The 23,793-nt window shown below is 42.2% G+C and overlaps 1 protein-coding gene across 1 annotated transcript; it reads right to left on the bottom strand.

Annotated features, from left to right (window-relative positions):
- Nucleotides 1-3,866: 3,866 nt before the first annotated feature.
- Nucleotides 3,867-4,904, bottom strand: LOC143539203 (uncharacterized). The gene has a single exon (XM_077032584.1). It carries the CDS (start codon nucleotides 4,902-4,904, stop codon nucleotides 3,867-3,869), a length of 1,038 nt encoding a protein of 345 aa, XP_076888699.1.
- Nucleotides 4,905-23,793: the final 18,889 nt, after the last annotated feature.

Raw genomic sequence — 23,793 nt, 5'->3', positions numbered from 1 at the left:
TCCAAGAACCGAGAACAGGCCTTGGAATGCGCTAGCTACAAGATGGATCTTGTCCGGGCTAAGGCGGACAAGAAGTGGTTACTGGCGGAAGGAGTCCCCAAGGTATCTATCTCATCTATCGTAAATAATTAAATTACCCATAATCATATATGTTTAATTATTCCAACAGGTTATTACCCATGTTCGGGATAGTGACGAGCTTGGAGACTGTGTTGCCGTACTTTTGAATGCGTCCAAACAAGTTGGCCGTCAAATAGGTTCTAGGAAAGCTACAGATTTGCTTCAGAAGCCAAGCTTCCTGAAGAATATATTTTGCACGGCCAGGATACTGCTGCCGTACTTATCCAGAAGACAAAAACTTTTGATACTTTAAAGTTTTCTTTTGCGGAGTAGATATCTGATCTTGCGGATAAGAAGGATGGTATAGACCAGTTAAAGGATCTCCTTGGTCTTACTGAGGAAGATGAGGACAACCAGAACGATGCGGAAGGTGAAAATGCGGAACACGAAGGCGCGACATCGTAGGCATAGCTTCCTCTGCATATATTTTTTTTTGTAGTTCATCAATTTTGCTGTAATCTCATTTGTATATATAAAGAAGTCTTGTTTCATCCGGTACACTTTGTCTTATTCTTCATAATATAGGTGTTTATAGGATCTTCTTGTTTGTCAATAAAGGATTACATAGCAACATATGAGACTAGAATATGATTTTCATTGATCAGGCATAAGCCATATTACAAAAGATGAAATTACATAGTTTGTGCTTTATAACTAGGCACGCAGGCCAAAAAGAAAAAGCGTACTATATGTAACACTTCTTCAATTGGGCTCCGTTCCAAGTTCTAGGAACCTCGGTCCCGTCCAACTTTTCTAAGTTGTAAGCACCTTTAGATAACACTTGCCTAACTTTATAAGGTCCTTCCCAAGTTGGGGCCAACTTGTCCGGAGGCCTCATTGTTGTGGAAGACAAAGTCCCCCTCGTCAAACTCACATTTCTGGACCCGCGAGTTATAATATTTCTGCAATTGGCATTTATAATTGTGCTCGCGGATTGATGCCAGTTCCCTCCTCTCTTCGAGGAGGTCAAGATTCATCCGGAGTTCATGACCATTATCATCGATCAATAAAACTCTTGCGGATGGGATCCCAATTTCGGCTGGAATCATGGCCTCGGTGCCTAGGTTAAACTAAAGGGAGTCTTAGAATTACTAGAATTCTTTTGGGTGTGGAAGGCCCAAAGTACATGGGGCAACTCGTCAACCCAACCCGTCCTTTTAGTTCCTAACCTTGCTTTGATCTCTTCCTTAATTGTCCGGTTGGTTCGTTCAACCTAACCATTTGCTTGTGGATGGGCTACAGATGTGAAGATTTGAGAGATATGTAGTTATTTCAACCATTCTTGTAGCCCACTATCTGTGAACTGAGTGCCATTATCACTCACAAGTTCCAGCGGAAGACCGAACCGGCAGATTATGAATTCCCAAAGGAATTTCTTAACACTTGCTGCTGTTATGGATGCAACTGGTTTGGCTTCCACCCACTTCGTGAAGTAGTCGATGGCTACTATTAAGAACTTGACGCGTCCGGGGGCTTCAGGGAAAGGTCCCATTATGTCGATAGCCCATTTCTGGAACGGCCAGGCAGAAGTGACTGGAAGTCTGGAACGAGTTCGTTCTTCGGTCGTAGTGTGTTGGGAGCATGACGCTGGCACGAATCACATTTCTTGATTTCCTGCACAGCGTCCAGATGCAATCCCGGTCAGTAATATCCAACATTCATCAGCTTCGCTACGACCATACGCGAGCCTGCGTGAAGACCACAGATGCCTTCATGAACTTCTCTGATTAAATAGTTCGCGTCCTCGGCATCCACGCATCTAAGTAGTGGGCCGAGGAAGGAACATCGGTATAAAACACCATCATGCATCTGATAGTTCAAGGCTTTGTGGTTTATCTTCCGGGCCGCGATTTTTTCTTTTGGGAGAGCTCCTGATGACAGGGATGCCAGAACTTGATGTTGCGGGACGGATGTGCGATCCAATATTTCAATGCGGATGTCTTTAGCGAAGTGTTCGAAATTCGTTGATGCCATCTTACTAAGGGCATCCGCTGATTTGTTCTCGCTTCTTTTTATGTTAATTACTTTGCATGAAGAAAACTGAAGCATCAAATCTTTCGCCTGTGACACGTATGAAGCCATTACTTCATTTTTTGCTTCGTACGCGCCATTAATCTGTCCCGCGATTAACATGGAATCCACGCGGGCTTCCAAGTGTTTTACACAAGGCTTCTTGGCTATCCGCAGGCCTGCCAGAAAAGCTTCATACTCCGCCTCGTTCCTCGTTGTTAGTACTCTTAAAGTCTAACTTTATGGCGTATGTGAATTCGTGGCCTTCGGGATTAACTAGCCTAAGGCCTGTGCCAGATCCCTCGCTACTTGAAGCCCCATCCATGAATAATGACCAAATTTGTCCTTGTTCAATAGGTGCTTGGGGTTGCTGCTCAATCAAACATTCTTTCTCTTTGTATCGCGGAACCTCAGTGACAAAGTTCGCCAACACCAGCCCCTTAATTGCTGGCCTAGGCTTATATTCTATCGCATGTTCACCTAGCTCGATGGCCCACTTCGAAAATCGCCCAGACAGTTCCGGCTTACTCAGAACGTTCTTGAGTTTGTATCCAGTTAACACATTGATGGGATACCCCTGAAAGTACCTGCGGAGGCGTCGGGCAGCGTAGACCAATGCTAAAACAAGTTTTTCCATCATTGAATATCTGATCTTCGTGTCTGACAATGTCCTACTGACGTAGTAAATCGGTGTATGAACGTTCTTTCTATTCGTCAGGATGACAGCCCCAATGGAAATGTCCGATGCCAACAAGTACAACGTCAAAGGTTCCCCCGCGGAAGGTGTTGTAAACGTGGGTAATTCCATCAAGCATTTTTTGACCTCCAAGAAGGCTTGTTCAGCTTCCGTGGTCCATTTAAAATGTGCCTTCTTGAGGCAGTTTCTCAATGTTGAGACGAATGGATAGGATTAAGCTGCGTGATTCGCCAAAAAGCGATTCAAGGCAACCAATCGCCCATTAAGTGTCTGAACCTCTTTTGAGGGAGGAAGGAGAAGTCATGCGGGCTACGGCTTGGATTTTATCCGGATTAGCTTTGAAGCCCGCACCAGTGACAATTACTCCAAGAAATTTTCCTTCTTCCATTCCAAACAGAAATTTGGCTGGATTCAGCTTTATGTTGATACCTCTTAAGGTTTCGAATGTCTCTTCGATGTCTCTCAACATTTGATCTTCCTCGATGCTTTTGATCACAAGGTCATCCATATAAACTTATATGTTTCGACCGATCTGTTCCTTAAATGCTATATCCATCAATCGCTGATACGTAGCCCCCGCGTTCTTTAAACCAAATGGCATCATCTTATAACAGAATGTGCCTTGATCTGTTCTGAATGCTGTCTTATCTTCATCACCCACTGCCATACGGATTTAATGATATCCTTTGTAAGCGTCTAAGAAGCATTTGAATTTGAACGAGGCCACATCATCGACCTTGAGATCGATTTCTAGCAATGGATAACAGTCCTTGGGACACGTCTTGTTTAGATCCTTGAAGTCTATACACATCCGCCATATCCCATTGCTCTTAGGGACAATAACCGGATTTGCAACCCAGGTCTGATATTGGATTGGACGGATAATCTCAGCTTGTAAGAGATCCTAAACTTGTTCATTCATTGCTTTAGTTTGTTCCGGACCCATCTTACGTTTCTTTTGTACAATTGGAGTAAATGCCGAGTTCACTCGCAGCTTATGTTCTGCAATTTGTCGCGGAACCCCGGTCATGTCCGCGGGTTACCATGCGAAGATGTCAATGTTCTTTGTTAGCAACTGTTTCAAAAAGGTCCTCACTTTCTTAGAGATAGCAGGTCCAATTGTTACAGTTTGTTCTGGGAATTCCTTGTTTAGTACCCATTTCTTGGGTTCAGTCCTTTGAGTTTGTTTTGGAATTTTGTTGGGCTTTGAGCTTTCTGTTGCGAAGCAATGTCGATTAACATAAATTATCGCTACACCGGTGCGGGTTGGAACCCCTACCGCGCCGTGAGCTATGGGCGGGTGAGCATTAAAGTCACCTATTGCTTCTCGCCCTAAGATGGTGTCATGCTTGGAAGTTGCTGGAAGGACCAAAAACTCAACTTCCTCGGTTCTTGAATGAATCCCATTGCTAAGAGTAACCGGAAAGGATATTACCCCTCGCGGGTGCATTACCTCCCCTCCAAATCCCGACACAAGAGCATGAATGGGTTTCAATATCTCCTTATCATCCTCATCCAGCTGTTCAAAGCACTGCTTGTACATTATGTCCGACGTATCGAAGAAAACATATTGCGAGCGATAATGGCCGAAGAGAGCAGTGATGATCAAGGGATTCTTGTTACTAGGACCTCCTTTGATCCGTGGAAAGATCACTGGCTCATTCTTCCACTCTTCTTCATTGGACTCTCGTCTCTTTCCTCCAACCTTATGTTCGCCTTGAATCATATGAACGTTTAAGTTCTTGACTTGCTTTTTCCGTGGGCCCTGGCTATCTCGCGTGGGAGCCTTTCCATTCCCGGGTTTTCCACTTTTCACAAAATGTTCAAGTATCCCAGATTTTACAACCGCCTCAATCTCGTTTTTCAAAGCATTACATTCGTTCGTGTTGTGACCGATGTCATCGTGAAACGAACAATGTTTCTTGGCATCGAGGAACGACCTCGTGAGTGGCTGTGGTTTCCTGAAATTCATATTCTCTGTGGTGAGGATTTCGGCAGGGGTCTTTGAAAGTGGAGTCCAATTGTTGGAACCTCGGTTTGAGGGTCCCAATTTATTTTTATTGCCAATGAGAGACATTGCATCGAATGGTTTTGATACCTCCGCGTTTGGCTGAAGTCTTGACCAAATTGGCCCCTTTGCCTGTTTGTTAGGTCGTGGAGTTTGGAATTCCACTTTTAACTTCTGCTTTGAATTGTTATACCCCAAAGTTTTTCAGTTCTGGCATACAACTTCTCCGCGGTCATGATATCATCCCCTTCTTGTGGCATTCCATCTCTGCCCGTTAGGGTTCGAATTAATGCATCAAATCTAACATTTTTGCAGAAGGCACCGTGAAGCATATCTTTGCTGATTCCACCAATGTTTAGACTTTCGTTATTGAACCGAGTAATGAAATCTTCCACAGATTCGTTATCTCGGCGAATAACATCTAAAATCTCCGACTTATCACGAGTATGTTTCTTTTGCTGGCTGAACTGTTGAGAAAATTTTTTCACTAGATCATCCCAGCTAGAAATTTGTCCATCTGGTAAATTTTCAAACCACTCTCGCGCTGCCCCTATTAGTGTCAATGCGACCATGTGACACCAATAAGGGAGCGTCCATCCGCTAACACCACCTACCGCCATGAAATTATGGAGATGATTGCTTGGATCGGACATTTCGTTATATTAACCTACCGACGTAGGTATTTTAGCATTGATTGGAAAAGGTGATGTCGCGATGCGAGCTATGAACTTCGATTTCTCAGCAAAGGCTGCTGGGCGATATGGCTTAGTGAAATCTTTTTCCGCATCGCTATGGTATTGGGTATGACGGACTACGTCCTGCTGGCGACTAATTCCTTCCCGCGGACGCATCCTGCTATCACCAGTGTAGAAACTGAAATCTCCCGGGTGGTATGTTGAATCATAAATATCGAGCTCATCTACATAAGATGGCATCCGCATATCCATGCGAGGACGGGGACGCAATCTCTGTACTTTTCGAATTTCTGTTCCGCTTGTTGACTATAGCGGATCTGACTTCCTCTCACTGTTGGTGGAGGAGAAAGAGATCTCCTGGGAGATTCTTCATAAGTCAGAGTGCGGGCATGAAAACGTTAATTGCGCACTTTATGCTCGTATTCAGCTGTCAAATTCTCTTGTTGTATGCGAAGCCACTCTTCTGGGGACAGTGGTCCCCTAGATCTGGAATTGCGTTGATGAGTTCTCGCCAGATCATAATCACCAGAATCATCTTCCAGACCCAGTTCTGATGTAGTTAGGCGAGTTTCTCTCATAATTCGTCTAAGGTCACCCAGATTAGATCCTTCTGGTGCCGTGACACGTCCTAAATCAGTAGGAGTTGGACCAACTGGTGCTGTGACGCGCTCGAGGGTGTGACCTCCAGGTGTCACATCAGCAGTTCGTGAACCGGGAGCCGTGATACGTGCAAAAACCTTCAGGCGCTTCTGTATTAGTAACACGTGAAGCAGGTGCAGGAGTTCCCGTCGGCCCTTCAGGAAGCTTACTCATATCGTACAAACCAAAAAACCAACTGAAACTTGTGCAGTTCTAACACCAAAACGGATGGCGCCAATAAAAAAACACAGATCCGATCCCCTTAACGGGTCTTGGATCCAATGAGTCCACAGGGTAGGATACAATAACAACCAACACAATATGAGTATAACTTCCCAAAGTCCAGTGACCGGAACCTGCAAAACAGACACCGTGAGTCTCGTTACGGGAAGGACAAGAGGGGGGTTTTCCCGTAACCACCCTCCGGCATGAGAATAAGTACAGTTCTGAAGGAGATAAAGTACTTTAGTATATAGAGAGAGTATAGTGAAAGTGAATGAATACCTCATAAGGATTGAGAGGGTATTTATAGCCGAGGGATGTGGGAATTGTGATTGGGCCAGCTGTCCCTTTCTAGAAGATCTTATAACCGTTTGGACGTGTGTCCCTTTGTGATAGGTTGAGTTATACGTCCCATGTGCATGGGTATAACAAAATGGACACGCGTCCCTTCATGATAGGACAAACCAAACCCTGGCCATGTGTATGGTTATAACAACCTAGCCAGGTGTCCTTCATTCATTGGTTGACGAGTCACATATTCTCCAAGTAACAATCGTGATTATTCTTCTAGAAGGTAATTAGTTATTTGCAGCTGTCCTGTTGGCATTGCCTCCTGGTCATCTAAGCGGACGGATGTCTTGTCCCGTGGATGACGTCTGAGGGTGCCTGAATGCTTCCGCGTGTGGTGTAAGGGTGTTCTTCCTCTACCGTGTTGTGCGGGTGATCCATATGTTCCGCGGGTGATATATGAGGGGTTCCTCTCCGACCCGCGGGTGATAGTTAAGGGTATTTGGGTCTTTTTGGTACCCTACCTCTATAATTTTCATAAACAAAAAGGTATTTTTAATAGAGTAAGGATATAAAGAATATTTCGAGTTCAAATGCCTCAAAGATTTGTTTGAACATTCGTAATGGGATGTTGTCCTCATGACAACTCATCCTCATCATGCTCATATACCATCATTAAATGAGTTGCAAAAGAAGGGGGTGTTGTCTTGTAAGCGTTTACCCATCCACGATGCATAATGTAACTCGTTAGTAGTTATGGTAATTGGGTCACGAGTGTGGATTAAATGACCTATTTGAATGGTTAATTATGATATACTTTAATAATGATGACGTATGATATGTATATTTGTAATCAGTATGATGTCTTAGGTGATTTAAATAATCGATAATTATGATATTGTCATTTCAAAGCCATGATGCATAATGTGAATTTCAAATTGTATAGATGATAAATGATGTTTTTACCCATTTAGGTTTCGATACTTATATCATTTATGATATTTGTCATTTCTAAGCCATGATGCATAATGTGAATTTCAAACTGTATAGATGGTAATTGATGTTTTTACTCATTTAGGTTAATGCACGATGAAATTTTAATTACTAATAGTGGGTCTTGATGAAATAAATTAAGTGTTATGAGTTAGAAGTATATGAACGACCCATTTACATGTGATTTTGATGATACATGTGCGAGAAGCATGTAGACTTTGAACAAAAGATTTGTAAATAATTAAGTTGATCAATTCTTTTATCATGCGAACGAGAAACAGAGAAATAGCCGTCTAGTCTGTTATGAAATTTAATTTGGATGTTTCAAGAATATTCTTGATAACAATCCAATGGATTCCGTTAAAGTTTTGTTGATATTTGCTCGCCATGCTCAAAGCATATCAAGTCTCCTACATAACATGACATACATGATAGATCCTTTTGCAAGTATGAAGCATATGGAGTCTTCTTCGTACTCTCTCTCTTCATTTGTTTTGGGACACCGAAACTTACTAAGGATACTATTATTATATGCCATGGGCAAGAATTCACCCTTTGTGTAGTGCTAGATGCTTATTCCGTGGATTGGTAGATCTTTGCATTATTTCTCGTAAAAGCTGGCTGGGAACATGAACATGTAGTTGGATTTTGCTCTTAAAACCGATGTCTAAATGTGCCAAAAGTTATGTTAAAATACAAGCATAATGACTCACACAACTATGTCACTTCACACAGCACAATCATGCACCTCAGCCCTTGTGCACGACCATACCATATTTTATCACGACCATGTCGAGATCTTATTAATCCAGCTTTGTTAAAACTTGTCAAATTAAGGGTTGGCGCGATTGTGCCTATTTATTACACTGCGTTGCAAGGCTCCATTATTCTAAACTTTAATGATTTTCTCACTTTTCCTTTCGTTATTGCCAAACAATAATAATAACTGCAAATTCAAATAAAATATAATTCCATCTCAATTTGTCAAATTCATGATAACGTATGTCTATAATTATTCACATATCATGTGGCTAGAAGAAGGACCGTCTCTTTTCTTTTGGGATCACATTGGATCTCTATTATGCCTTGACCAGTGATTGCGACGTCATTAGGAACTCTTACCCTTGTAGTTTTGCGGGTGTAAGTTTCTTACGTGAGTAACTTAGATTTGATCGCCAACAAGTACATGTTGATTGTGTGTATAAGTTTTGATGTTTGTTAGTATTGCCCTAAAAAGAATAGCTAAGGGTGGTATAGTAGAAGCAACAGGTGTGTAGCTTGTGGCTGAACAAGAACATGTCGTGGACCTCCAAGTGCAACATATATACCGAGTTCTAGGCATAGAGGTCGCGGTATATGCACAAGATATCGCTCTTGTCCTAGCTAGATAACATTTTATAAATTACCTATATAAACTTTAACCACAAGAAAATACTTTAGCTTGTAATTATTTATGATTTATAAGAAAATTGCAAATTAATATATTGTATAGTGTTTGTTAGAAAAAAAATGTATTTACGATGGATTATAGTCCATCAAAATACAATCGTGAGGGTGAACCGATACTTAGTGATCCATGGGTGTAATCCACCGTTAGTGCGTCATTAGTAATGTATTTTTTGTGATCGAATTTCCCATAGAACTTCACAAGAGGTTAGCATTTTCACTCACGAATTACTCCATAAAACAACGCATTATAGTTATTGAAAGTCTTGTTTTGTTCTGGTATAAGAAAAACAATATTAATCAACGTTAATTTTTGAAGAAACACGGATCCGATCCCCTGTTATGGGTCATGGATCCAATGAGTCCACAGGGTATGATACGATAACTACTAACAAAGTATGAGCACAACTTCCCAAAGTCCAATGACCGGAACCTGCAAAACAGACACCGTGAGTCTCGTTACAGGAAGGACAAGGTGGGGGTCTTCCTGTAACCACCCTCCGGCGTGAGAATCAGTAACGTTCGCAGTGGAGAAAGTACTGAAGTAAAGTTGACTAATTGTAGTCAGAATACGAGTGAGTGAGTGTGGATAAATACCTCATGCAGGTTGACAAGGTATTTATAGCCGAAGGAGGTAGGAAGGTGATTGAGCCAGCTGTCATCTTCTAGAAGATCTTGATAACCGCCTGGATGCGTGTCCTCTTATGATAGGTTGAGCTATACGTCCCATGTGCATGGGTATAAAAACCTGGACAAGCGTCACCTAATGATAGGACGAATTGTACCCTGGCCATGTGCACGGCTATAACAAACTGGTCAGGTGTCCTTCTTTCATTGGTGGGCAAGTCACGTATTCCTCAAGTAACAATCGTTGACGTTCTTCTAGAGTGTAGTTAGTTATTGACAGCTGTTTAATTGGCATTGCCTTCCAGTCAATTTGGCAGACCAATGTCTTGTCCTGCGGATGACTTCTGAGGATGCCCAGATACTTCCGCTCGTGGTATGAGGACGTTCTTCCTCTTCCGTGATATGCGGGTGATCTGAATATCCCGCGGGTGATACATGAGAGGTTCCTCAATGACCCGCGGGTGATACTTAAGGGTATTTGGGTCTTTTTGGTACCCTACCTCTATAAGTCCCCCAGTCCAGTGTTTCTTCCGTGTGAATTCTTTATGCTGGTGAAATTCTAGACTTAATGTATTTTGGGGTTTTTTGAATTTCGAAGTTAGGTAGATAATATCTTCTGATGATATAGATAATCATGAAAAATGACAAGTTGACCACTCGCATGCGCGTGAACAGATGATGAGACTTTTATGCCGGCTGTCACTGTACCCGACTGCGCTGCTTTTCTCTTTTTCGAATTTCCCGCGTGACGTGGCGATTTGTGATTAGGCGATAAGTTTCTCTCTCCACTGTTCATATCCCATCGCATTAATTGCGATGGGTATAGAAGGAAGGGAAATCTTCTAATTGAAGTTTTATCGCCTTCTTTCTCTAATTGACTTCTTTGGTTTTCTTTCTGATAGAACTTTGAATGTTCTCCTATATCCTTTTATTGAATTCTTCTGCAATGTCGAACGTTCAGACCGAAGTTGACGAGGTAGAAATTTCATGGGACTACTCGGTATACGAGAGGCTGTTAGAGACGTATGGCATTCCACCGGAGTGGGAGCCGGAGTTTCCTTCTCCGGGCTCTATAGCCAATTTGTCTCCCCCTGGTAAAATGGCTGTTTATGCCGATGATGTGCGAAAATATATATATATATAAATAAAACACAAGTCGCAACTAAGCTTTAAAAACCAAACTATCTATCCTAGTTCACACAAACGGCAAGTGTACCGGTCGCATATAGCACAGATGAGGAAAGTCCGGATATCGAACTCGAAGACACGTGAAAACGTTTATAATCACTAAACTCTAACCAAGACTCACCAAAATATTTAATTGATTTTTTTTAGATTTAATTTAACTACTTAACTTAACTAAATGAAAACTTTTGACAAAACTTCGGAAACTTTTACTGCAGTGATAAAAACGTCTACCTAGGTAAGAATCGTATTGAAGTAGATGACAAGACAATGGATTGAAAACTCTCACGACACCGGTCCTAAAGGATGACACAACTAAGGTTCGCTCAAGAAGGTCATATCACCTCTCGGTCTCACTAACAAACTCTAACTTATTTTAGTTGATTTTAAGAACAAACCGGGAAAACAAATTATTAACGTGTTCTAATGCCGACTCACCTCTCGGTCTCACCGACACACTAGCCTAATGGAAACGAATACTATGCAACCAAGGATAGAGGAACAATTCAACTTAACTTAAACTAGACCAACTAATCGCTCAAACATCTAAACCCGACAAGAACAAAACCCGCTCTCGCGCGATCTTAATTCTAACAAGTAAAAGTAATGAGACGAGTTTACTTCTTATCACCTCTCGGTCTCTAAGAAGGTGTTTCACAACTGATTTTATCTAATTAATTTACCCACTTATCCCTACGGTTGTACTTCCCGCAAATAAACCCTAAACACAAAGTAAAGAGCCTTAAACATGCAACAACTAATCAAAACCGATTCAATTAATTAAAGCACGAGGTTATTAGGTATAATCAAACAAAACACAGCCACCAAACACAATCTAATTTACTATTAAATCAAACTTTACATTAACAATTTAAGCCATGATCATTAACAATCCATATTACTAGTCAAAACCTAACAATATTCATCAAACATAGGTAGAACAAACAAGATTAGCTACTCATTAATTTTGGACAGCCATTAACATTCAAGTAAAACATCATAAACATCAACATAAACATAATCAAACTCATTCAAAATCCAAGAATAACTAAATCAAAGTCAAACAATCAATTACTTGCAAAACAATCCAAAGAAAAAGATCAATTCAACTAGTTAGGGTTCTTGAACAAAAAACAAAGTTTATAGATGATTACTTAGGGTTATATGGCTGAGATTATGAATGTATATGATGCCTAGCAGCTGCACAAGACTCTCCTTGGTGTTCTTCTTCCTCTCCAGCCGTCACAATAGCCACCACAGCCGCCACAAGCTCTTTTTTTTCTCTTCCTTTGCTGCTGCCAATCGCAAGTTGTAGGAGTTAGGGTTTTATTTTTTTGATTTCGGTTTTGTTGCTGGATCATGGCTGAAAACTAAGTTAATTAACTTAATATAATATCATGTAAGGCTTCTAACTTGTGGGCTTGGGTCGGGCCTTGAGTTGTAGCTTTGAAACTTGACCAAAAAGGCCCCTAAAGTCTTCCAACTTAACTCTTTTTTCACCATCTTTCATAAACCTACAATTAACATTTAAACTTTGTAAATTATTGCACCTAACCCCCAATACTTTCATAAAATAAACAATTAAGCATAAAAACCATGATAAAATCATAAGGAAAGTAAGTGTGTTTTACTACACATCAGCCGATTATTTCACCTGTGGAAATTTTCGTCTTCCCTTGACGAAATTCTTTGTGAAAGTATTAACTGCCTACGGGATTCATTTATCCCAGTTACACCCTCGTACTGTAATGCGAATTCGCCATTACAAATTTGTATGTATAGCACGTGACCTAGTACCGCATGTTGATCGTTTTCCTGTTTTCTACCGTCTTGACCTCCGTGATGGTTGGTATACTTGTCAAGGATTCCCCGACCGAAGTATTGGATACGAGGTTGAGAAGGTGTCAACCGATTGGAGTAGTAAGTGTGTTTTACTACACATCAAACATCCCCACACTTAAGACTTTTTCGTCCCTGAAAAAGATTTGACTGCAGTTGGATAAGAATCGGAAAATCAAAGTCAAATCAAACATATAGGTTAGATTTTAAAGCTCAGAAAAACGCAAAAACCGCGATCATCGATATTGTTGTCTACCTAAACCCATGCCTTAATCTTTACCGGGACAAATAAGATCTGACAATGATATTACTCAGTGGTTTACACAACTAAGACCCGCTTATTTTCAGCTTTTACCGAACCAGACCACCCCAACTTGACTTAAACCTCAAAGTTAGCAGATTTAAAACTTTGTCTCAATATTTATGAATAGTTAAGACGATCAAGGGTATTGTTTATCCACCTAAGCTTAAGCATCAAAGTCTACCAAGCAGCCATTAGATACGATTAAGGTTTAATTAATTTATAGCTAGTGTTCCCCACAACATGACATACCCCCGTTATCAAGCAATACCCCAAATCCATCACCATAGGTGAGTATGCAAAATTTCATCTGTAGGGCTTACATGTAGCGTGTCCCTTGTGGTCCGTTTCTTAATGGTAATGAGACGCGAGCAAGGGGACCCCACATGGCTAACAGCGTGGATGATCAAGTCTGTAGTGTATTTGTACTTTTGTACTTTTTGTGATCATGTTTATAGACTTATAAGGGTTTGCTCTTTGGCTTTATTTTAAATATCCACAACCCCACTTAGGAATTGTGAATACCCAGATAAATAGATTGCATACAGACCCATGGTCTCCGGACCCGAAGCATCCCATCAATACAGGATTTAAGGTTATAAAACCATACGCCATTGAGGTGTAAAACACTGAACTAGCAGTTTAAGATTTATATCACAGGCTAAACGACATACTCTAACGTTAAACCTACCCAAGCATCATATGATAACGTATTCAAATTTTTAAAACTCATGATATTTCCACTTTTTTCATACCAAAATTTGAGGCTTGAGTATGGTCAGACCTTTCATTGCTTATTTTCCACGAACAAAACGCTTTACCCACAAAAGATTTCCGTTTAACCGTTTTATCAAATTTGCCCTTTCATTTTCAAGGCTGAGCCTACCGACACATCCCAAGTTAAGTGTGTTTTCTTTTATTTATCTCATATTATTAGTAGTTTGAAAAACCGATTTCCGATAAATATCATCATCTCCCACTTTAATGCAAAAGAAACTAAAAACAAGGGGCATTTTTTTTAACATAAACAACGTACGAAAACGAAAAACAAGTGAAAACTTTTTATTTTTTTAATTTTTTTTCTACAACTAAGTAAAATAAATTCTCATCCCCACACTTAGAACGAAATCGTCCTCGATGAGAACAAGGAAAAGAAATAAAATAAAAACAAAACGTAAAGCATAAAATTAAAACTTGAAAGAACAGAAATTAAAATAGAGAACGGGTTACTTCCCTGGTTTAGATGCAGATTCTTCATCAGCTGTGTATGACTCGAACGAACGACCGTATAACATTTCATTCGCGGCCGCAACCTCGGGTGAACCACTTCCAAAATGCCATCAGAGCTACCATGCGCATAATAATACCTGTAAAAACTCAAACTCGCTCGCATGTAGCGGCGTACAAAACAGAAAACAAAAACATAAAAAATAAACATAGTTTTGTGTTTTTGATTTTTTTAAGGTTTTTTTTTTTTTTTGATTTGTTTATTTTTTTATTTTTTATGTTTATAAATATAAATAAAAATAAAACAAATAAAAACAGAGAATAAAGAGAATCATAATACAAACTCTACAACTCGTGCTGTCTCCCGAGTGATGCATCCATCACGACTATTCCTCAGTGAATGAGTCAAGGTAGAACACCTCGACTGTCTGGTCAGTTATCGGCTCTCATATGTAGTGCTTCAATCTATGGCCGTTCACCTTAAACTTCCAGCTTCGATCTGGTATCTCAATCGTACCATACGGGAAAACCTCAGTGACCGTGAACGGTCCCGACCATCGGGATTTCAACTTTCCGGGGAATAACCTCAACCGTGTGTTATACAGTAAAACCTTATCCCCACACTTGAACTGCTTATTACCCTTCAATTTCCTGTCATGCAGTTCCTTCGTATGCTCCTTATACCAAAATGATTGTGCATATGCGTGATCCCGGAGCTCCTCTAATTTGTGTAATTGATGGAAACGATTACCCTCTGCGGCGGGTAAATCAAGATTAACCCTTTGAAGGGCCCATGAAGCGCGGTGTTCCAATTCAACAGGAAGATGACAGGGCTTTCAGGACTCCATAACGAGCAAATAGACTTTTTAGAAAACGGACTACCGCTCGGGCATCATTGTTGGGTAGAGCTTTGGCCTCAACCCACTTAGACACGTAATCGACGGCCACGAGTATGTATTTGTTTCCACGCGAAGATGGAAACGGTCCCATGAAATCAATACCCCAAATATCAAAAACCTCACAAACTTGAATGGCATTCTGGGGCATTTCGTTTCGCAAAGAAATATTGCCGACACGCTGGCAAAGATCACAACTCTTAACGAACAGATGAGCATCCTTAAAGATAGACGGCCAGTAAAAACCAGAATCAAAGACTTTCTTTGCCGTAGAACTCACACCGTGGTGACCTCCAGTCGGTCCCACATGACAATGGCTCAAAATTTTCCATCCTTCCTTGACATCTACACACCTTCTAATAAGCTGATCAGCACCAATGCGGAAAAGATATGGATCGTCCCAAAGGTAAAATTTGATGTCAGTAAAGAATTTCTTCTTTTGCTGGTAAGGCATCTTTGGGAGGTATTCGTCAGCAAGATAGTTCGCGAAATCAGCAAACCATGGAAAACCTTCCTCTTGTGCAGTAACAAACATCAGACTCTCCGTTGGAAAACGATCATTGATCTTAACTCCCGAATCTCCTAAATCAACTCCCTCTAGACGTGAAAGATGATCAGCCGCCACATTTTCGGCCCCCTTTTTATCACGGATCTCTATATCGAACTCTTGAAGCAACAGGATCCATCGGATAAGACGAGGCTTAGCATCCTGCTTGCTGAAAAGATATCTAATAGCGGCATGATCCGTATAAACAATCGTTTTGGACAAAACCAGATAGGACCTAAATTTGTTGAAAGTGAACACCACAGCTAAAAGCTCTTTTTCGGTGGTGGTATAGCTTTTCTGTGCGCCATTTAAGGTCCGGCTCGCATAGTAGATCGGATGGAAATGTTTATCCTTCCGTTGTCCAAGAACCGCTCCGACTGCGATGTCGCTCGCGTCACACATCAACTTGAATGGTAACGACCAGTTGGGAGCAACCATGATTGGGGCGTTAACGAGTTTGTCTTTTAGAAGATCAAACGCCTCGATACACTGCTCAGAAAAAACAAATGGCGCATCCTTCTCCAAAAGTTTGGTCATGGGTTTCGCGATTTTAGAAAAATCTTTGATGAACCGGCGGTAAAACCCGGCATGACCTAGAATGCTACGAATTGATCTCACAGAAGTAGGCGGGGGAAGATTAGAAATGGTCTCGACCTTTGCCCGGTCAACCTCTATCCCCGCACTTGAGATTCGATGACCTAGAACAATGCCCTCGCGAACCATGAAATGACATTTTTCCCAGTTAAGGACTAGGTTGGTGTCAACGCAGCGGGACATCATCCTCTCGAGATTTGATAAACATTGATCGAAGGAACTCCCAAATATGGAAAAATCGTCCATGAACACCTCCATGGAGTCCTCGATCATATCATGGAAAATGGCCACCATACATCTCTGGAATGTGGCCGGTGCGTTACAAAGTCTGAACGGCATACGTTTATAAGCAAACGTTCCGTAAGGGCAGGTGAAAGTGGTTTTCTCCTGGTTGTCGGGAGCTATCGGAACCTGGAAGTACCCGGAGAAACCATCTAGGAAGCAGTAGTACTGCTGACCTGCTAGACGCTCTAACATCTGATCAATAAATGGGAGAGGAAAGTGGTCTTTCCTGGTGGCATCATTCAATCGGCGATAGTCGATGCAGACTCGGCATCCCGTCACAGTCCTGGTGGGAATAAGCTCGTTCCTCTCGTTGGTGACGACAGTCATGCCACCCTTTTTAGGAACCACTTGGACTGGACTCACCCAAGCACTATCAGAAATGGGGAAAATGATCCCCGCATCAAGGAGTTTAATGATCTCCTTCTTTACGACCTCTTGCGTTTTCGGATTAAGCCGCCGTTGCGGCTGGACGACAGTTTTGAAATTTTCCTCCATGAGGATTTTATGAGTGCAAAACGAAGGGTTGATACCCTTGATGTCGATAATCTTCCATGCAATAGCCTTCTTGTGCTCTCGTAGCACCCTCAACAACTTCTCCTTCTCGACCTCAGTCAAAGCAGATGCAATGATAACAGGAAGCTTCCTCTCTTCATCTAAAAATGCATACTCAAGGTGGGAAGTTAAATCCTTAAGCTCTAAGGAAGAAGGAGGACTCTCGACTGAAGGTCGGTCCATCGGATCGTCTCGTACGATCTCAGCAGACACGCCAGATTCAGGGGTATGCGACTCGGTGTCGTCATTTAAGGACTGATTGGTTACGGCAACCATTTCAATCTCCGCATCTCCCTATCGAGAATCTGGGTGTCGGAGGCAGATCCTCCACAATTTTCGCTGAGAAACTCCCCGACATGCTCCATGACGGTATCAATGAAGTATAAGGAGTCATCAGCAGACTTGGGGTGTTTCAATGACTGTCGAACGTCAAAGGTGACGTTCTCATCCCCAACTCTTAAGATTAATTTACTCTCGCAGACATCGATCAATGCCTGTGCAGTGGCAGTGAATGGTCGGCCTAAGATGAGTGGGACACTATCGTCATCGTTCATGTCCAGGATGACAAATTCCACCGGAAAGATGAACTTGTCGACACGAACAAGCATGTTCCCGACCACCCCTCGGGGGTATTTCACAGAACAATCAGCAAACTGGATACTCATACGGGTAGGCCTCGGTTCGCCTAGACCCAACTTGCGATACACGGAATACGACATGAGATTAATAATGGCACCAAGATCTGCCAGCGCATGGACGACCGTATTATCACTCAAGATGCAGGGAATTGTGAAACTCCCTGGATCGGACATCTTTTCTGGTAACTTTCTCTGCAAGACTGCAGAGCAACCAGCACTCAGAGGAATGGAAGAGACTTCGGCAAACTTCTCTTTGTTCGAAAGAATATCCTTAAGAAACTTTGCGTATTTGGGCATTTGCATAAGTGCCTCAAGGAAAGGAATATTAAGATGAAGTTGCTTCAGAAGATCAAGAAACTTGGAGTTCTGCTCCTCGTCTCTATCCCTACGGACTCTCCCGGGATATGGAAGTCTAGATTTGTAGACTCTCGGTGGTGTGCTGGGTAATGGTTGGTTCTCGGCCTGTTCTGAACTTCCGGGGCTGTGCCTCTGATGCACCTTGGCCGGTGGAGACTCCAACTGAATCTCCTCGTCTACCTGCTCCACTACATCTACCGCAGGCTCGTTAACGACTCCTCTTGTCGCCTCTTGAATCACGGGCTCGCTACGTGCCCCTGCACCGCTCCTTGTCGTCACAGCCCTCTATAGATCTCGCATAACTTACTTTTCACCTGCAAGTCCTTCACGATCTTTGCTAACACTTCAACTTGTGCCGCAAGTGCGGTGCTCGTGTCGACCGAATGCATGTCGCGTGATAGGGAATCGACGGTTTTGGTACTCTTAACTGGTGGTCGCTGGTATCCACTCATGGCTAAACCGTTAAACAAGGCAATGCACTCATCCGTATCCTTCGTTGTCAGTAGGTTGCCTCCTGCAGCTGTGTCGAGCATACTCTGAGTTGCGTACGTCACTCTGTTGTAGAACTTCTCAACTACCGCCCAGTCTTGTAGGCCGTGGTTTGGACATAACGCAAGTAGATTTTTGAATCTTTCCCACGCCTCGTAGAAGCTCTCGGTGTCCTCCATCTAGAAAGAATGAATTTGGTTACGCAAACGAGCGGCCTTAGCCGGAGGATCGTATTTTTCAAGAAATTGGGTCTGCATGGCAGCCCAAGTAGCAATGGATCCCTGTGGGAGGGACTCAAGCCACAGACTCGCATGATCAACGAGTGAGAACGGAAAGATTCGGAGTTTGATGGCGTCTTCGGATACGCCGGCAAGATGAAACGTGTCGCAAATTCGTGTGATGCGAGTGATATGAGCATGTGGGTTCTCATGGAGTATCCCGTGAAATTGAGCAGAATGAGCAATCGTGTTCAGAACATTAGATGGAATCTGCCAAGTCGTTTGAACTCCTATAGCTGGTGGGGCAATGCTGGATCTCGTGCCAGCATCGACCGGACGGGCTCGGTCTGCAACTGTCCTCCTCGGTGGTGGATTCGCGTCGCCCATAATCCTATCCCTAATGACGGGTTCAGAAAAAGTAGGAGAAGAGAACGCATTACCGACGGATGTAGATGAACTGGAAGACGGTTTTGTACGACGTCTCTCACGAAGCTCTCTCTGTGGTTCGGAAAATCCTTCGGTTTCTAGTGGTCCTAGAGATCGAGTACGTCGCGTACAACTAGTAAACTAAAATTAGCTAAACTATTTTAAACTAACAAACAAAACAAATAATAAAAACAAGTAGTAAACAAGGCAAGTCCTAACTCGAGTCGTTCTTAATACGCCTCAAACCGTGTCCCCGGAAACGGCGCCAAAAACTTGATGTGCGAAAATATATATATAAATAAAACACAAGTCGCAACTAAGCTTTAAAAACCAAACAATCTATCCTAGTTCACACAAACGGTAAGTGTACCGGTCGCGTATTGCACAGATGAGGAAAGTCCGGATATCGAACTCGAAGACACGTGAAAACGTTTTTAATCACTAAACTCTAACCAAGACTCACCAAAATATTTAATTGATTTTTTTAGATTTAATTTAACAACTTAACTTAACTAAATGAAAACTTTTGACAAAACTTCGGAAACTTTTACTACAGTGATAAAAACGTCTACCTAGGTAAGAATCGTATTGAAGGAGATGACAAGACAAAGGATTGAAAACTCTCACGACACCGGTCCTAAAGGAAGACACAACTAAGGTTCGCTCAAGAAGGTCAGATCACCTCTCGGTCTCACTAACAAACTCTAACTTATTTTAGTTGATTTTAAGAACAAACCGGGAAAACAAATTATTAACGTGTTCTAATGCCGACTCACCTCTCGGTCTCACCGACAAACTAGCCTAATGGAAACGAATACTACGCAACCAAGGATAGAGGAACAATTCAACTTAACTTAAACTAGACCAACTAATCGCTCAAACATCTAAACCCGACAAGAACAAAACCCGCTCTCGCGCGATCTTAATTCTAACAAGTAAAAGTAATGAGACGAGTTTACTTCTAATCACCTCTCGGTCTCTAAGAAGGTGTTTCACAACTAATTTTATCTAATTAATTTACCCACTTATCCCTACGGTTGTACTTCCCGCAAATAAACCCTAAACACAAAGTAAAGAGCCTTAAACATGCAACAACTAATCAAAACCGATTCAATTAATTAAAGCACGAGGTTATTAGGTATAATCAAACAAAACACAGCCACCAAACACAATCTAATTTACTATTAAATCAAACTTTACATTAACAATATAAGCCATGATCATTAACAATCCATATTACTAGTCAAAACCTAACAATATTCATCAAACCTAGGTAGAACAAACAAGATTAACTACTCATTAATTTTGGACAGCCATTAAAATTCAAGTAAAACATCATAAAAATCAACATAAACATAATCAAAGTCATTCAAAATCCAAGAATAACTAAATCAAAGTCAAACAATCAATTACTTGCAAAACAATCCAAAGAAAAAGATCAATTCAACTAGTTAGGGTTCTTGAACAAAAAACATAGTTTATAGATGATTACTTAGGGTTATATGGCTGAGATTATGAATGTATATGATGCCTAGCAGCTGCACAAGACTTTCCTTGGTGTTCTTCTTCCTCTCCAGCCGTACAACAGCCACCACAGCCGCCACAAGCTCTTTTTTTCTCTTCCTTTGCTGCTGCCGATCGCAAGTTGTAGGAGTTAGGGTTTTATTATTTTGATTTCGGTTTTGTTGCTGGATCATGGCTGAATACTAAGTTAATTAACTTAATATAATATCATGTAAGGCTTCTAACTTGTGGGCTTGGGTCGGGCCTTGAGTTGTAGCTTTGAAACTTGACCAAAAAAGCCCCTAAAGTCTTCCAACTTAACTCTTTTTTCACCATCTTTCATAAACCTACAATTAACATTTAAACTTTGAAAATTATTGCACTTAACCCCCAATACTTTCATAAAATAAACAATTAAGCATAAAAACCATGATAAAATCATAAGGAAAGTAAGTGTGTTTTACTACACATCAGCCGATTATTTCACCTGTGGAAATTTTCGTCTTCCCTTGACGAAATTCTTTGTGAAAGTATTAACTGCCTACGGGATTCATTTATCCCAGTTACACCCACGTACTGTAATGCGAATTCGCCATTACGAATTTGTATATATAGCACGTGACCTAGTACCGCATGTTGATCGTTTTCCTGTTTTCTACCGACTTGCCCTCCGTGATGGTTGGTATACTTGTCAAGGATTCCCCGACCGAAGTATTGGATACGAGGTTGAGAAGGTGTCAACCGATTGGCGTAGTAAATTTTTTTGGATTTCCGAGGACGTGGTACCTATCGCCATGGTCCGCCGTCCGGTTAATTCTCGTCTTCCGGACGTTGTTACGGCTGCCCATGAGGGGCGTGATTGGTTCCGCACTCTAATGGCGGAACCAACGCCGATGCGGTCACTCCGTGAGGAATCCTTGGTGTGGGCATGCATGAGCCGTTTATGGGCTTCGGAGTTTATGGAGCCCATCTTTGTTGACTTATATGAACGTAATTTACCTACTGTTCTTTCTTCTTCTTTGAAGTTTTTTATGATTAAATTCTTATCTTTTCAGGTCGGAGTTCTATGCTCAATGCCCTTTTTGAGGAGAGAGGTTGTGTTCGACATAGCATCCGGGAAGCCGGGGACCAACCTATTCTTGAGACAACCAAGTCTCGTTTCCTTTTTCCAAAGAAGGTGCGAGCTGAGCCTATTGTCTCGGACGCCACCTTTGAGACAGGTGCGTATGTTTTAAACCCTCATCCGTTTATTTCTATTACTTCTGATGGGATGATCACCACTTTATTATCGAGTGATGATGATGGCGATGGTTTTGATTTTCCACCTCTCAAGAGGAGAGGGGGTCTGATGATGATACACCTGAATCTTCTTCTGTCTCCCATTTATTGGCAGAATTAGACAAAAAGAGGGCTTTTTTGGCTTTCCAAGCAGGTCCAGCGGGCGCCAAGACTGCGGATGCTGAGGCGGGTCCTTCCAAGAAGAAACGAAAAACCCATCGTCCTAAGAAGCCACAGTACAGTCTTGCCGATCGCATTGACACGGTAGAAGGTATGTATTACTTTTGAAATACTTTACCATTTTGGACTGTTTAGCTGAGCGTAACTTTTGTGCAGATCCATTGATCTTACCAGAGGACGTGTCTGAGAGGTTGCCTACCCCAACTCCTCAGACGGGAAGGCAGCCGTCTCCTCCTCCAGAACGAGAAGCGGGAGACAAGCCTCATACTCCTTCCGCTGAGTTCGTCGCGGATGATCAACCAACGTCTCCTCCAACTGAGACTATCCTAGAAGAGAGGTTGTCAACTCCTTTGGTTGATACCTCGATGGAAGAACCCATCGGCCAGTCTGGGACTGATAATCGTCTTGATTATCAGCAGACTAATCCTTTGGTTGATACCTCGATGGAAGAACCCATCGGCCAGAGGCCTTTTCCAGACTGGAATTATTACTGGTGATCAGCAGACTAATCCTGCTGTTGATGAGGAAGGCTTCCGGACTGATGAGTCTCCTCTTCGTCCTCCTCCACAACAATCGTCGTCCTTCCTGGTTCGCCTAGAACCTTCAGTTTCCCGTTACTATGGGGACGCGAACTTGGTTAATATGCATGATTTGTTTGTCCCTCCATGGGACATTACTAACGGATCCCGGTTTACTGACCCCGGGGTCTGTATGAGTTTTATGAAGCATTGTGCGCCACCTGCTGAGATGGCATATAAACGTGACCTCTCCCGCCATGATCTTCATACGAATGTAGCTTATCACCTGGCTAATGCCTTAGCTAGTAGCCAGGAAGTTTTATGTGAGTGGCACACTCTAGGCGGGAAGGTGGGAGAAGCTCGTCGAGCCGCTGAGGCCGCAAAGAAGGAGGCTGAGGAGCATCGCGTTGCGGCCCATACTGCTAGATGGAAGCAGGCCAACGCGGAGAACACCCTCAAAAGTGAACAAGATCGCAATGCTGAATCTGCCCGCCGATGGAAGGAAGCTTGTGAAAAGCAAAATTCCCTTCTTGAGGCTGCTCGGGCAAAGGCTCAAAAGGAAAGATATGATTTGGTCCGGGCGCATGGAGCAAACTCGGCCTTGGAAAATCAAGTGTCTCTCCAAAGCACTCGAATCTAGGAGCTTGAGGCAGAATTGAAGTTGCAGAGAGAGCAAAATGATCTTAAAGACAAAAGTGCCCTTGAGGTTCAAGCATCTTATGACTCCCTCCTGAAAGCTCATGGGAAAATGGTCGCGGAATCTCGGGCGCTTCAAATGCGAGCTGAACGCGCGGAACAGGACCGTCAGTGGTTCCTCACCCGAGGGGTTGATGCTGTAAGCTTTCTCCTCTTTTAAGTGTTCATTGCTTACTTCTTATTTCTGATACTGAAAACTTTGTATTTTTATCCTGATAGGTCGTCCGCCATATCAAGGGAAGCAAGGAGCTTACTGACAGCTTTGCTAATATAATGGCTGCTTCTTCTTCACTTGGACGTGTGATAAGCTTTCATGAAG

The sequence above is a fragment of the Bidens hawaiensis genome, unplaced genomic scaffold (genome assembly GCF_021521415.1).
Source record: "Bidens hawaiensis isolate Kalapana, Puna unplaced genomic scaffold, B.hawaiensis_p1.1 tig00011824_1, whole genome shotgun sequence".
Taxonomy (NCBI): Eukaryota; Viridiplantae; Streptophyta; class Magnoliopsida; order Asterales; family Asteraceae; genus Bidens; species Bidens hawaiensis.
The sequence above is the reverse complement of the archived record's forward strand: the minus strand, read 5'-3'. Positions and strand labels throughout refer to the sequence as shown.